Here is a 15,043-nt window from a genome sequence, read left to right as displayed (position 1 = left end):
CCTCAAGAAGCCCCAACAGGTCATGTTTTCAGGCTTTCCATTATTTTGCACAGGTGATTTTATCAGTTTCACTACCTTAGTTATTACCACAGCTGTTTCATCTGAGGGAAATCCTGAAAACCTGACCTGTTGGGGAGCTGTGAGGACTGGCGTTGAGAAACACTGGTCTACATAGTTACATAGTTTGTGATGCCGCGTACACACGACCGGACTTTTCGAGGGACTAGGTCTGACGGTCTTTCTGACGGACTTTCAGCGGAGTTCCGACGGACTTTCTGAAGGAACGGACTTGGCCACACACAATCACCCCAAAGTCTGACGGATTTGAACGTGATGACGTATGACTGGATGAGAATAAGGAAGTTCATAGCCGGTAGCCAATAGCTGCCCTAGAGTTGGTTTTTGTCCACCGGACTAGCATACACACGAATGGATTTCTCGGTCCAGCGGAATTCCGGTAGAAAAATTTGAAACATGTTCTATTCCTAAAGTCCGCCATTTTTTTGGCAAGCAAAGGTCCGATGGAGCCCATACAAGATCGAATTGTCCTACGGACTCGTTCTGTCGGACCTTTGCTGTCAAAAAGTCCGGTCGCGTGTACGCGGCATTAGGTTGAAAAAAAGACAAGTCCATATAGTTCAACCAATAAATAAAAAACAAATAAAAAAAAGCACATATACACATAACACATAGAAAACCTCCATATACACAATCCTATACCCACAGCTGATTCAGAGGAAGGCAAAAAAAAAAACAGTAAAGCATGATACTATTCACTCCAGTGGAGGAAAAATCCTCCCTGATCCCCCAAGAGCCTGTGGGATTTATCCTGGACCAACTACCCCTGGTATTATTACCTCTAAATATAAGTATACAGTTATATTTTGTGCATTTAGGAATGCATCCAACTCATTTTTTTTATCAATCTACTTAGCTGGCCAGAACCAGTTCTTGAGGGAGTCTTCTCCACATTTTCACAGTTCTTAGTTCTCCACCATTGACTCCTTCAGATATTTGTCTCCAAGTATGTACAATGTATGATGAATGCATGATTTTTAGCCACTGAATGCATAACCTTTCATTTATTAAAGTGGAAGTAACCCCATCGATTTAAACAGTTAAAAAAAAAAAGGCATGCCAGGAATGCTAACTGCACATTGGCTGTGCTCTCAGCCAAACTATCAAACCATCCAATGGCTGGTGTCATAACCAATCACATGTGCAGCACCATAGCAGTTGAAGATTAAACAGAGGCAAAGATGGCAGCTTCCTTGGCTGAAAACGATAGGGGAGTTCACTTCCACTTTAACATTGAACCTCATTTGTCACATAGAAGGTCTAGTATATCTAGAAATGTTAATTGTGCCTAAGCAGTACCATGAAAATAAACCTTGTACCTGGAATTCCTCTGGGAAAAAAAAAAGCAGTGCACTCCCTGGCATATGAGTGTGCCTCAGCACTTCTGTAGCCACAGCCCTATAGCTGTACATCTGCAGTGTGAGATGTGAAGGCACCACTGCCTGTCACTTCTGGTCTCAGAAGTGAGATCTGCCAATGTCTGGCATGTCATTACTGTGCTGCAAAGACCTGCCTTTACCAATATGGTTGCCATCACACAGAGAAACAGTACAGAACAAGGCATGGCAAGTCAGTGATGGGGAAAGTATCAGCTACAAATGGACTATGGACTATACTGGTGATTAGCTATAATAGCATGTAATACACATTTTTAATGCTTTTCCTACAATGCATAAATCGCTTTTGTGTGCCCTCTGCTGTGGCTGTTGTTTAATTTTTAGGGAATAATGGTTCCAAAAATCTTTATCTAGTATGTCCTGATTTATTTTTTTATTTTTTTACAAAACAGGAGTTAAGAGGTTGTGAATAGATTCAGCACTGTTCAAATAAAGAGCATCTCAGATGCTGCTTAAATGGTGACACAAATGAAACAGTAATTGACAAATGGAACAATACTATGGAACAGTAATAAATGAAAAAAGCAGGCGCATAATCTCATGTTATTAGTATGGGTTAACAGCGGCCCTCTACATTATTTAAATCATGCTACTTTATTGTAAGCGTGGCTCTGGTTTAGGAATAACCTTGGTAACAGGGCCATTGCTAGGTCTACAAAAGATCTGGCAGTGAAGTTAAGAAAGTCATACGCTTGGGCGTGCATACACATGTACAGTATATAATATACATCAGGGTCCCCAGAGAGCCCAATTAGCCATTTGCCCTCCCTGGTGTCATGTGACTCGTTAGTGTTACAAGGTCTCAGGTGTGAATGGGGAGGAGGTGTGTTAAATTTGGTGTTATCACTCTCTGTCATACTGGTCACTGGAAGTTCAACAAGGCACCTCATGGCAAATAACTCTCTGAGGATCTGAAAAAAAAACTGTTGCTCTACATAAAGATGAAGATAAAACTGAGCTGCAGCACGGTGGCCAAGACCATACAGCGGTATAACAGGACAGGTTCCACTTAGAACAGGCCTCGCCGTGGTCAACCAAAGAAGTTGAATGCACATGCTCAGCGTCATATCCAGTGGTTGTCTTTGGGAAATAGATGTATGAGTTCTGCTAGCATTGCTGCAGAGGTTTAAGGGGTGGGGGGGTCAGCCTGTCAGTACTCAGACCATACGCCGCACACTGCAGCAAATTGGTCTGCATGGCTGTTGTCCCAGAAGGAAGACTCTTCTAAAGATGATTCACAAGAAAGCCCACAAACAGTATGCTGAAGACAAGCAAACTAAGGACATGGATTACTGGAACCATGTCCTGTGGTCTGATGAGACCAAGATAAACTTATTTGGTTCAGATGATGTAAAGCATGTGTGGTGGCAACCAGGTGAGGAGTACAAAGACAAGTTTTGTCTTGCCTACAGTCAAGCATGGTGGTGGGAGTGTCATGGTCTGAGGCTGAATGAGTGCTGCCAACACTGGGGAGCTACAGTTCATTGAGGGAACCATGAATGCCAACATGTACTGTGACATACTGAAGCAGAGCATGATCTCCTCCCTTCAGAGACTGGGCTGCAGGGTAGTATTCCAACATGATAACGACCCCAAACACACCTCCAAGGCAACCACTGTCTTTGCTAAAGAAGCTGAGGGTAAAGGTGATGGTTTGGCCAAGTATGTCTCCAGACCTAAACCCTATTGAGCACCTGTGGGGCATCCTCAACTGGAAGGTGGAGGAACGCAAGGTCTCTAGCATCCACCCATCCTTGATGTCGTCATGGAGGAGTGGAAGAGAACTCCAGTGGCAACCTGTGAAGCTCTGATAAACTCCATGTCCAAGAAGGTTAAGGCAGTGCTGGAAAATAATGGTGGCCACACAACATATTGACACTTTGTGCTCAATTTGGACATTTTCACTTTTGTTGCCAGCAATTTAGATATTAATAGCTGTGTGTTGAGTTATTTTCAGGGGACAGCAAATTGACACTGTTATACAAGCTGTACACTCACTACTTTACATTGTAGCAAAGTGTAATTTCTTCAGTGTTGTCAAATATTTACAAAAATGTGAGGGGTGTACTCACCTTTGTGAGATGCTGTATACAGGCAGGAGGGGTATGAGGGGTGTACTCACTTTTGTGAGATGCTGTATACAGGCAGGAGGGGTGTACTCACTTTTGTGAGATGCTGTATACAGGCAGAAGGGGTGGACTCACTTTGTGAGATGATGTAAACAGGCAGAACACTTTTGAAAACAATGCAGCTGATTTTTGAAATATGGACTGTATCTTGGCTGAAAATGTTCTAAATTGTTGGTAAATATCTACAAACAATTATGGATCTTCCCTTTTTGTGTATACAAAACAACCACCTCAGCACACCGGTACCTCATGCAATAGTTCAGCTTATCAGAAAGAAAAGTTATGCATTCCTTGTGGCTCATGTGATCTTGACAAGTTGGACAGATTTAAACAATAAGTGCATCTGAGTGCTGTGTATAGCTAGCAGCAATAAACTTAAAAAAAAAAATTTAGTTCTGTATGAGGTAAACACAAGAATCAGGCTCAATATAGTCTGAACATTGACATGACGCTTATGTTGTTCAGGTGCCTCTTATAAAAATTTAGCCAACACCTAGACGAATGACACATGGAACACCATCTGTTCTGGTTTTAACAGTATCTGATAATATTTTTTCCTTTGTATGACTCTAAGATGACTGCTACATCTGAAAAGATATATTCTATTTCATTACACAGCTACTTCTACTCTTGTTTTCATGGTCTACATCTGTGGTGGTCAATTTGAAAATTATAGAGGTCCTCAAATGTGGCCCCCAGACACTTCCAGAGGGCCACACAATAGAAGTGTGTTTTTGTAGATTTTTTAGATTTAGTAGCCCATAAACAATAAATGAGCTGTAATACACCTTAACGCTTGAAAATTTCCTTTATTTTGTTTAAAATGTACTGCATTGCACAAGGAAATTGGAGACATCATTGGTGTTGGGGGTTTCAATAAAAAACCCCAGCACCTCCTCCTCCTGTTTATGAGTGACTCTGTTTTTAACCTACCACCTACCCCTTCTCACATTGATGGTCAGTGCAATTATCTATTTTAACCCTCTAACACTGCTCTCTCTCTCTCTCTCCTCCTATGTGGCACAAACTTTACTATATTTTTGGGCTCAGATTAATCCACCTGACAATGCTTTTTCAGTTCTTGGTGTTGAAATTCAGAGAGCATTTCAGCCCCCAGAACCCTGCTCCAAAGTCAGCAGGTGTTCAACAAGTGTCAGACACAGCACCGGACATGGAAGGCTGCATGTTGGGTACTAGGGATCTACATGTTTGGTAGAAGTTCTTTCATATCTATTTATACTGTATATCCAGTTTCCCAATGGGCATTGCTGAGTAGATGGAACTGCAGCATTGTATTGGCACCTTGACAATCATAAAAAAACTGAAACCATTGGAGGCTCAGTCATGGCACTTGGGATTACATCATACAGAATTGTAAAAATGTAAAAAGACTGGGCAAATTAATTTTATGCAGTCGTCTAATAGTGGAGCTAGGGATCACAGCTTGATGTAAAAGCTGAACTCCATCTCTTGGATGAGATGTGAGTTATAGTTGTTCTAGAGATCAGGGCCAGATTAAGCACATCATGGGCTTGGTGCTGAGAATTTTGGTGGGGCCTTTTATAAACAATAAATAAATAAAAATGCAAACTATTTTTTGTTATAACAAATTAAATTAAAGAGAGAGAGAGAAAGGGGATGAAAGAGGTGTGAGGGGTAAGGGAGGGAGGATGAGAGAGAAAGGGGGGGGATAGGAGAGAGAGGATGCACATGAGCATGTGTGGGAATGACATCAACGCAGCCTGGCCAAGGCAAGTGACCGAAGGCACAAAACCCAGAAGGAAGACCGGGTGAAGATGGAAGTGCCCAGGCCCTGCCGGATTGATCACAGCACAGCACTGGAGGGCTCAGTCTGACAATTTAAGTTTACCCTAATGTGCTAATATGCTACTTGTACGTTATGGCATAACCTACCCCAGGGCCTCTAAAAAGTAGTAATGTTAGAAAAGTTTACTACCGCTTTAATATCACAGGAGCCTCTCATGGGGCCCCCTACTGACCCTGTGGCCCTTGGCCGGTGCCTAAGTACATAGTTGTCAACATTTCAAAAATATTTTCAGGGACACTTTTTTTACAAGTGCTATATTTAGAGTAGCTGACATCTCCTATGTTCCTCTATACATCACAATAGTAATAACAAAATTAAATAAGTACTAATAATAGGGCAGAACAAATATTAGGACTGTGATATTTCCTTTAGTTGAACTAACAAAAGTGCCCATTCTAGAGCTGGTAACATTGAGGATATTCAGTATAATTTTAAAGAACAGTTTTTGTGGGTAAGAGGCATAGGGGAGGAGTATGGATGGTATAAAAGTGGGAAGTATGTGCAGGTGAGGGAGAGGAATGTGGAGGGTCTAATAGTGGGCACTATGTACATGAGAGGAGTGCAGAGGGTATGGCAGAAGGCACTATGTACAGGAGAGGAGTGTTAAGGGTATGACAGTGGGCAGTATGCACAGCAGAGGAGTATGGAGGGTATGAGTGTGTAGTATGTACAGGAGAGGAGTGTGGAGGGTATGACGGTGGGCACTATGTATAGGAGAGGCGTGTGGAGGGTACGACAGTGGGCACTATGTACAGGAGAGAAGTGTATGACAGCGGCACTATGTACAGGAGAGGAGTGTGTAGGATATGACAGCGGGCGTTATGTATAAGAGAGAAGTGTGGAGAGTATGACGGTGGGCACTATGTATAGGAGAGGAGTGTGGAGAGTATGACAGTGGGCACTATGTATAGGAGAGGAGTGTGGAGGGTACGACAGTGGGCACTATGTACAGGAGAGAAGTGTATGACAGCGGTACAGGAGAGGAGTGTGTAGTATATGAAAGCGGGCGTTGTGTATAAGAGAGAAGTGTGGAGGGTATGACAGTGAGCAGTATGTACAGGAGAGAAGTGTGGAGAGTATGACAGTGGGCACTATGTATAGGAGAGGAGTGTGGAGGGTATGACAGTGGGCACTATGTATAGGAGAGAAGTGTGGAGAGTATGACAGTGGGCATTATGTTTAGGAGAGGAGGATGAAGTAATCTGGGAAGGAAAAATGTAAGGTTTGTGGAAGGATGATTAGGGACTGCGTAGTGGTTAAGCGGGCCATACATGGATTGAAATTACACCAATTAAGCAGAGACCAGCCATAGTCGATCTATGTATGGGCTAGCTGGTTTTGCACAAGTCAACCTACTAACCGACTTGAGTAGAACCAGCCTGTCAGGTTTTACCCAAAACATTCAGTGCTGCCAGCTATAGTTATCAACACTAATCATTGTATTCACTGGCAGAACACAATAACACTGCGGGAGTGATTGCCCCATTCACAGGTCAGCAGGTGAGAGGGTGTGTGGGGACAGGCTGGGGAAAGATACTCGTCAGTCCCTGGGTAGGCACTGGTTAGTATAAGAGCCAGATACACACAGGTTACATACGCCACGATCGTTAGAGAGAGAGAGCAATAATTATAGCACTAGACCTCCTCTGTAACTCTAAACCTGTAAAAAATTTTAAAGCATCGCTTAGTACACAACAAAAAATCGTGCTAACTTTAGTGTTTTTTTTATGAATTAAACAGTTTCTTTCCAAAAAAAAGTTTGAAAAATTGCTGCGCAAATATCGTGTAACATAAAAAATTGCAAAGGCCACCATTTTATTCCATAGGGTGTCTGCTAAAACAATATATAATGCTTGAGGTTTCTGGGTAATTTTCTAGCATAAAAAAAATTATGATTTTTACATGTAGGAGAGAAGTCTCAGAATGGGCCTGGGTGGCAAGGGGTTAATTATCATAAGTAATATAAATATAATTATTATAAGCACTGTGAGTTCATCCTCTCAGTCTACTGCAGAGTGTTCCAGCTTGTATTTATACCGTCCGCTCGGTATGTAGCTTCTGACAGGCTGCGCAAGCAGCCCTGTATCTCCAGAACCATAGATGATAGCAGCCCCATATACTGTAATTAATCAGTGCTGGAGTGGGTCTTTAGCTACCTACCCCTCAAATATGGGGTCTCTGTGACTCCTGATCGCCGAGCTACAATCCTCTAAGTTGATCTTTTTTTTATTTTATTTTTTGGGCAAATGGGCCTATCTTGAGAAAGGGGCCTGGAGCTGCAGCTCCAATAGCCCCTATGTTAATCCGGCCCTGCTAGAGCTACATCTGCACATGTATGCAGTCCACAATCACCCTTTCCTATTGGCTTCCATAAACTAAACCATGCCACCTTCTGGACCTATCACTATTATTTACATCTGACATGTTTATGGCATTCCTGGAGGAGACTCTCTGGACTCTCGGGGGAGAGAAGCACACATAGCAACTATGCCCACCCCTCTCCTCTGCTGTTCATTCACAGAAGCCTTTCTATTTTGTGAATGAGTTTAAACAATACAAAGGCTTCTGTGAATCGGCAAGAGAATTGGATGCCTCAGCATAGCAGCTGCATCGACTCTGCACTTGAAAGTGCTCAGACGAAAGTATCTAGCTATCTAGCTACAGAGCTCAGGGAGCTGTCTTGCTGGAGAGCCATAAAACTGTCAAGATGTAAATAATAGAGATAAGTCCTTGAAGTGGAAGGCACCTTGTTGGACTTAACTCATGGCATGCCTGCATTTTTTACAAAGTTGCTGAATTTCTGAGGGTCAGCTTTAAATCATATTCAGCAGTTGTGTGTTTCCCATACACCTGCAGATTGAGAACTACACAGATGTGCCAATGCAGCTCTAGAGCAAATACAACTTCTATCCCATCCAAGAGTCTTATTGGACAGAAAAGCACATACAATTTAGAAACTGAGAACATTCTGCACGCATATAGGCAAGCATTTGCATATTTTGGCACTGTTAACAGACAATAACTAGCAGATGCAGCTTAGTATGGAAAATATAAATGGTTCTTGGAAGGGTATTTTGTTTAAATGACCTTGTCTATCATTTTGCTTACCTGGTCTATAATGTTGGCACTAAAGATGGCTTCCTCCATGTGCCTTTCATCTGACTTGATGACAGATTTAATACTGTTCACAACGTGCTGCACTTCTGGAGAAAGGTGACAATTTGAATGTTCCAGAAACTTTGCCACCAAGATTTTTGTGTCCTTATAGGTTTTTAGGTCCACCAGTGAATTTGGCCTCTCTTTGGAGAGGTTCCTCAGGGTTTTAGGCTTGATTCGATGACTCCCTCTTTTTGTGTCTTTCTGCTTTCCTAATAAAAAATGGTTTGCTGTTTCTTGGCAAGCAGAAGCAGTCATGTAAGGGTAAGAACATGGGGCTGAAAAGCATAAAAAATTGAACAGTTGTGAAGAAGTCACACAGTTTGAGCCATGACAGTAAAGTTACTAATACACAATAAAGAAATGGTGCACTTTTAAGTAAACCCTAGTAGCCACCCTCTACATCATTGTCAACAAATGTTAATATGTTAATATATGTTAATATGCATCAAATGTTACAGAAAAAAATGAATGTCTTCAGATGCAGATCAATGGTGGTCCTTCTATTCTGGTCAACCTAATACTGGGCAATGTCTATACCCTGCTAATGACATTTTGTTTTTAAATACCTGCCCTTTCCAGATTGAATTAAACTAAAATCTGATTGAATAAAATGAGATACATTACTTTAATCTTTATATTGTCTTGTTGAATAAGCAGTCATATTAATATTATCCTAAACTCGCAACCTCTGTATGATGGGATATTTGCGCGATATTTAAAATATATACAAGTCCACATAATTCTATCTCCAAGCATTCTTGGCAATGGAACACCGACTGAGACATGAAAATCTCACTGGGCCTGAAATATTACTTCATCTAAAATAGTTTGATCAAAAAATAAGAAAAAAATACAGTACATGTGTGAATGAGTGAAACGCTGCACATCTGATCAAGTTTTTCAAGTGGATAGAACGCTATAAAATCAATTATGGGAATCTATGTGTAGGGTTAGTATAACTTTGCATATTTAGCCCACTGGCAGCTAGAGGCACAGTGACATTAATTACTAATCTGTATAAGGACTCGTTTACACAAGCATTTCTCTTTGAAGAGGCAGATTGCTTTTCAAAGGGCATTTGATAGGCCGTGAGGAAGCATTAAGTCGCCTCCTCACCCCCTTTTTAAAATCCCCAAATGCCTGCACCATCACACCTCACATGCGCACATTGCACGTGATTGCGGGGTGGTTGTGGCGACGTCCCATTCAGTTGAAAGAATCACGTTCGGTAGGTGGTACTACTGACCAAAACCTAAATGGAGGATAAGTCTCAAGGCTTAACTTGCCTGTTTTTACCACACCCCACCAACTGCAAATCAGAGAACGACAATGATTATCTCAGCTGTAAGTACAGTTATTGTGTCAGTCCATGTAATCTAGTAGGGGGATCTAAGTTTAAAGTGTATTTCTAAAAATACTGCATGCACTTTCTAAAATATGTATGCTATATATATATATAGTGCTGGCCCTAGTGACTATGTATAGCTCTTAGTTTCTGGAAAGAAGACATAGTCACCTTTTAGCAGCAGAAAGTGGGACTATTGCCTGTACCTATCTGGGGGGGGGGGGGGGGTATCAGTGTCACCAGAGGCTCCTTGGGGGTGTGTTACACATAGAAAACAAAAGGCAGGCTCCTAAACATTTAACCCTTTGCTGGGATGGACAATGTAAGTTACTGATATCAACATCTGCCAGCACAGTATAAATAGAGTTATTTAGAACACAGCTGCCCAGCCCCTCATAAACAAAGAGCACCATCAATATTTTACAGTATTTTTAAGTTATGCTATGTGAAAGGGAACATATAACAAATATAAAGTAATTGTTAACCCAATTTAGCTGCAAAAGGGAAAAGTCACTTTAAACATATTATGCCAAATCAAATTCCATTGTGCCCTTCCATGTGCACAATTCATGTATGCACTAAATACATAAGCAATGATGTATAATTTAAAGGAAATGTGTTATGGGCTAAACAAGTCAGCCATAGCCGACCTCTCCTTTTGAAGATGATAGTTTTCTTGGTCATTATTCTGTTCTTCTGGCTTAAATATTTTAAATGTCAAAGCATGTATGTGGAGAAAGACTTCTGAGGATTCTCCAATCGTCTTAATCCATGTACATGTTCCAGATTAGTGATTTACAAGATAATAACGCCAGTAGATTAGTTTATAATTTAAATGTCAAACCCCAGCAGCTGAACAAAGCACCAACGCCCCTGGAGTATCAAAGTTCAATAAAAGTCCAACTGTCCAGAGCCTCAGGAATATGTTAACTGTCAAATGTAAGAGTCAGGAGAGTATTCACCTTTGACAGTTAATGCATTCCTTAGGTGCTGGATAGTAGATCAGTTTGACCAGCATTTTAAAGCCCAACCCCAGGAAAATTTAAAAAATCCTCCTCTGCTTGAAGCTCTGGTCTGTAGATGGAGCCTCAGCGCATCATCACATACAATATACAGGGACTTAAACCCTCTGGAGGCTGTAGTGCATGCGACTGTAGCCAGTTTCAGTTGGCAGAGCAGCTGCAGGGGACAGGTAGCAATGCTGGAGGGAGCATGCTGGATTGAGGAGCAAGGTAAGTGTTTAGGAGGAGGAGGAGGCCCCCCAATGCAAAGGTTGATTTTTTTTATTTATTTATCTGGAGCTGGGCCTTAAAATGTGATCAGCAATGGAAGCCTCATATTTCTCTCATTACGTGATTACTTCAATGAGAATAGCGTTATTTTCAGTAACATTGGTAATAAAAAGCAACTCATCGTAAGGCATTACACTTGTACAATAAATAATTCAGTGGTCATAGACGATCTACAAAGAAATTAGGGTAAGTATTTAGAACAAATTGTTCAAACATAATGAATAAGCACATCAATTCTAGTAGCATTGCACTTAACATACGTATAAACATTTGCTCTATAAATCAATACACAATCAACTTGTTAAAGGCTCATATTGCTTTCATTGTGACTGTAAAGCAATCAGCCTGCCCGATAGGGATAATATGCCTCTCTCATCCCTTCACAGCCAGTTCAGCAAAATACCCAAACCTGGACATTGAAGTTAATGAGTTTAGGATTTTAGGAGGACAGATTTCCAGCTGTGGTCATTTAAATGTACCTCCTGGAATCTCGGATGATGTCATTGACAAAATTGTGTCAAGGTCATCTCTTGGGGTTCCCTGATGTGGTAAATTTACATTATTGCAGTTGGGTCACCGTGATTGATGCTGAATTACATCACTGTACTCTGTGGCTCACATGGATTTACTACAGGGGGCATCAATTAACTCTGTATTCTCAAGGTTCCAAGTGCACATCTTGTAGGGTTCCACACATTCAGCAGAACAAAATTATCAGCAATAAATTTGATTTGTGACCAGAAGGGTCTAATTTTTTTACAGTTCCATACGGTGTGCATAAAGTCACCCTCAATTGCTGCAGGTTTGATCATTCTGCCTGCCCATTCTAAATCATCTCCGTTAAGATTCACTCCATGAAAATATTTTTGTTGAATTAATTTATCTTTTGTTGATTTTACTGTAGCGGAGTTATGTTCTGTAAGGTCTAGTGTATCTTTGGAGCAGTTTTTTAGTGCACTATAGGGTCTGTATACATGATTGAGTAAAGTTAAAGTATAACCTGGAGGTTCAGTTGGAGTGGTTGGGCTGTAGAAGCATTTGTTCAAGGGTAGAGGATTCAAAGTTTACACCCCTCTGACCCAGTTGAACAATGGCTGCATGACTAATTTGATTTGTAGGCAGTAATAGAATCAGCTATCTGGAATCTGAAATTCTCATTTTAATATTTAAAGAGACGTATGTTCAGTATACAGTTGATGGATGCATTTTATCCCTAACTGAGCATATGCAGCACCCTTTGGAATAGTGGATCAGTGGGAGACTGTGGTATTGAGCCAGATGGAGATATTGAGTGTAATTGTGCAACATTTAGACATTTGGAGGAATTGATTAAAGGTGTCTGAGACAAGTTCTACTTGTACAATTTGAGTAAAACAGGAATAAATATAAAAAGGTATAAAACAAAAATTGGGAATAGGAATAAGAAATGCAGTTAAGTGCTATAAGAAGGACCTTCTCGATGGTTATCAAAAACTAGGATTAGGTCATAAACTAGCATCCGTATTTTACCACTTATTCCAGGGATACCAGATCTTGTCAATTATTAGTATCTACCCACACAAGAAGCAAACAGTTGTTTATAACTACCATGAGTATTGATTATTTGGATGGTTTCTTGTATATCAGGGGTTTTGGTGTCCTTCCAGTGCCTGACCAGGTTTGGTCGGGCTGCTAAAAGGATGTGGGTTATCAAAATCCTCAGAGGAGGAGGGACATATTCCACCCCCAGGGATAGTAGTGGCATACTTGGTGTCAGCTCCATTTTGAGTTTTAGGACCTGTGTTATGAGGTTAAATACTAGTTTCCAGTATTGGGTTAGGATCACAGAAGGTGAATTAAGGTACTTGGTTCCCCGCAGTGTCTCCAGCACAAAGGAGAGGCACTGGGGGAAAACTTGGATATCTGATAAGGGGTAAGGTATCAACATAGCAGTATCTTCTGGAAGAGTTCCCAAAGATTAACACTCCTGGTAGAGGAGTATGTTACAGTCAATGCTTTTTGCCATTGGTCATCTGAGTATATCTTATTAAAATACCTTTCCTTTTCTATTTTGTTTTGAAGATGTGAGCAAAATAAGGATATACCTTTGATTTGTGGTTTTAGCTAGATAGTATTGGACAATTTGCCATGGGAGCGATGTAGTTAATCTACTAGACTGTTTCAGTAAATGTGAAAGTTGAAGGTATCTGTAGTGCTCAGATTATCCCCCCCCCCTCCTGCATAGCCATTCACTGGGAAGTTCAGTGTCCTGCTGTTTCTCCTCCCCCAGCTCATATGCAGCTTAGAACTGAGGTAATGGGATCACTTATAAAAAAAGGGGAAGGAAGTGTTTATAATTTTTTTTTATATCGATACACCAATGTTTTAAACTGAATGGGTTGTTTTACAAGGTGAGGGTTTACATATGCTTTAATTAATGTCACTACCTACTACTTGTGTATAAATGTAGAAATGCAGTATATTCTAAAAACTACCAATGTACACATATAATAAAAAAAAAAAAATTGAAACCTGTGTAGCACTAACCCCCGAAGGAGCTGCTGGTTTGATTGTGCTTATCCTTACCTTCTTTTCCTCAATTCACGTCTAGTTGTGTCCCGTGGTAGATGGCCCAGTAACTTGAGAGACTGACGATAGATCCGCATAAAGGGATTTTATTTGCAAAAACGTAAACAATGAACAGTCTCTTAAATCAGGTTCAGAGGGTTAGGAAGAAAGTTCAGGTACTCTTGGTACTCTCTAAGACCAAGAGAAACTCACCTTGCAAATTCAAAGACTCAGGAACAGTTCATCAGTAGAAACGGGGATCAGGAAAAGTTAAGTCTTTCCCCTGTGCATCCACAGTGGTAATGAAATAAACGGCACTGTCTTTGTCTGGTCTGCAAACCACAATATTGTCTCCATAAATGTGCCGACCATAACTCCAATGCTGCAGACATCCGACAAATCGTTCATACAACTCTGGTGAAAAGGCCTTTTTGTGAAGCAGCTTTGGTACTTTTAAGTAGTTCCAGACATTGTCCTCGTACCATGCCTCGTGGTTCTCCTCAATGATATCCATAATGTCCCTGGGGACATAGGAAAATTCCAGCCCGTACTCATTGGCTAGTCTCTTATTAAGGAGCCACTGTTACCTTTCAAGTCTTGGCAGCGTGCAGCCACTTCCCTCCCCGGGCGGTATGCAGGAGTTTGGAAACCTTTGCACCAGTGTGGCAGAGTCCCTTTAAAGTGTGGGTAAATTCACAGGTTTAGGGAGAGTCACATTTACCGTGATGGGGTTTTCAGCACTCGGCGTTCCACCCCCTGAAGTCAAGGACAGCCAGCCTGAAACATCTGTACAAGTGGCGGCTACATCATCCCCTCCAGCCCACAACAACTCCTGAGACAACGTCCCACAAATGTCATCATCAGTATCCGACAAAGACTCTAACTCCGAGTCTCGGTATTCCTCTGCCGGTAAATAATTCACTAAACGTTTACTTACAGTCTGAGCTTTTCTCGAAGCAACCTTCTTCCACCGATTGGGTCCAGCCGGACTCGGTATCGGTTTTCCATAGCGATTCCGGGAAGACTTTGTATGCCCCACTTTTTACAAAGGAGGCATGGTGATTTCAGTAACAGTAGTAAAAGCAGTGTCCATCTGCTCCAAAGTGGTCTCTCCGGCAGTCGCAGTGGTGGAAGTAGCAGTATCTCTCTCAGGGGTGTCAGCAATGACAGGCATCACCGCTGTGGAAGGCCTCACCAAAGAGGCGAAGACGGCCGACTCCTTGGTTGTCACACCCGTGGCCCAGTCCATGCTCCACTTTGAAGAAATA

The 15,043-nt window shown here is 41.5% G+C and overlaps 1 protein-coding gene across 1 annotated transcript in view; it reads right to left on the bottom strand.

Annotated features, from left to right (window-relative positions):
• ENTREP2 (endosomal transmembrane epsin interactor 2) overlaps positions 1 to 15,043 on the bottom strand; it is a 1,041,875-nt gene that overhangs the window by 15,345 nt on the left and 1,011,487 nt on the right. Inside the window, exon 11 of the mRNA XM_077473414.1 lies at positions 8,541 to 8,866. Within this exon, the coding sequence (XP_077329540.1) occupies positions 8,541 to 8,866 (326 nt within the window). The remainder of the gene's footprint in view (positions 1 to 8,540; positions 8,867 to 15,043) is intronic.

The sequence above is a fragment of the Lithobates pipiens genome, unplaced genomic scaffold (assembly GCF_037356315.1).
Source record: "Lithobates pipiens isolate NorthernLeopardFrog02 unplaced genomic scaffold, aLitPip1_a1.2 Scaffold_8, whole genome shotgun sequence".
In the NCBI taxonomy this organism is placed as follows: domain Eukaryota; kingdom Metazoa; phylum Chordata; class Amphibia; order Anura; family Ranidae; genus Lithobates; species Lithobates pipiens.
Note: the sequence above shows the minus strand (reverse complement) of the source record. Positions and strands in the feature narration are given on the sequence as shown.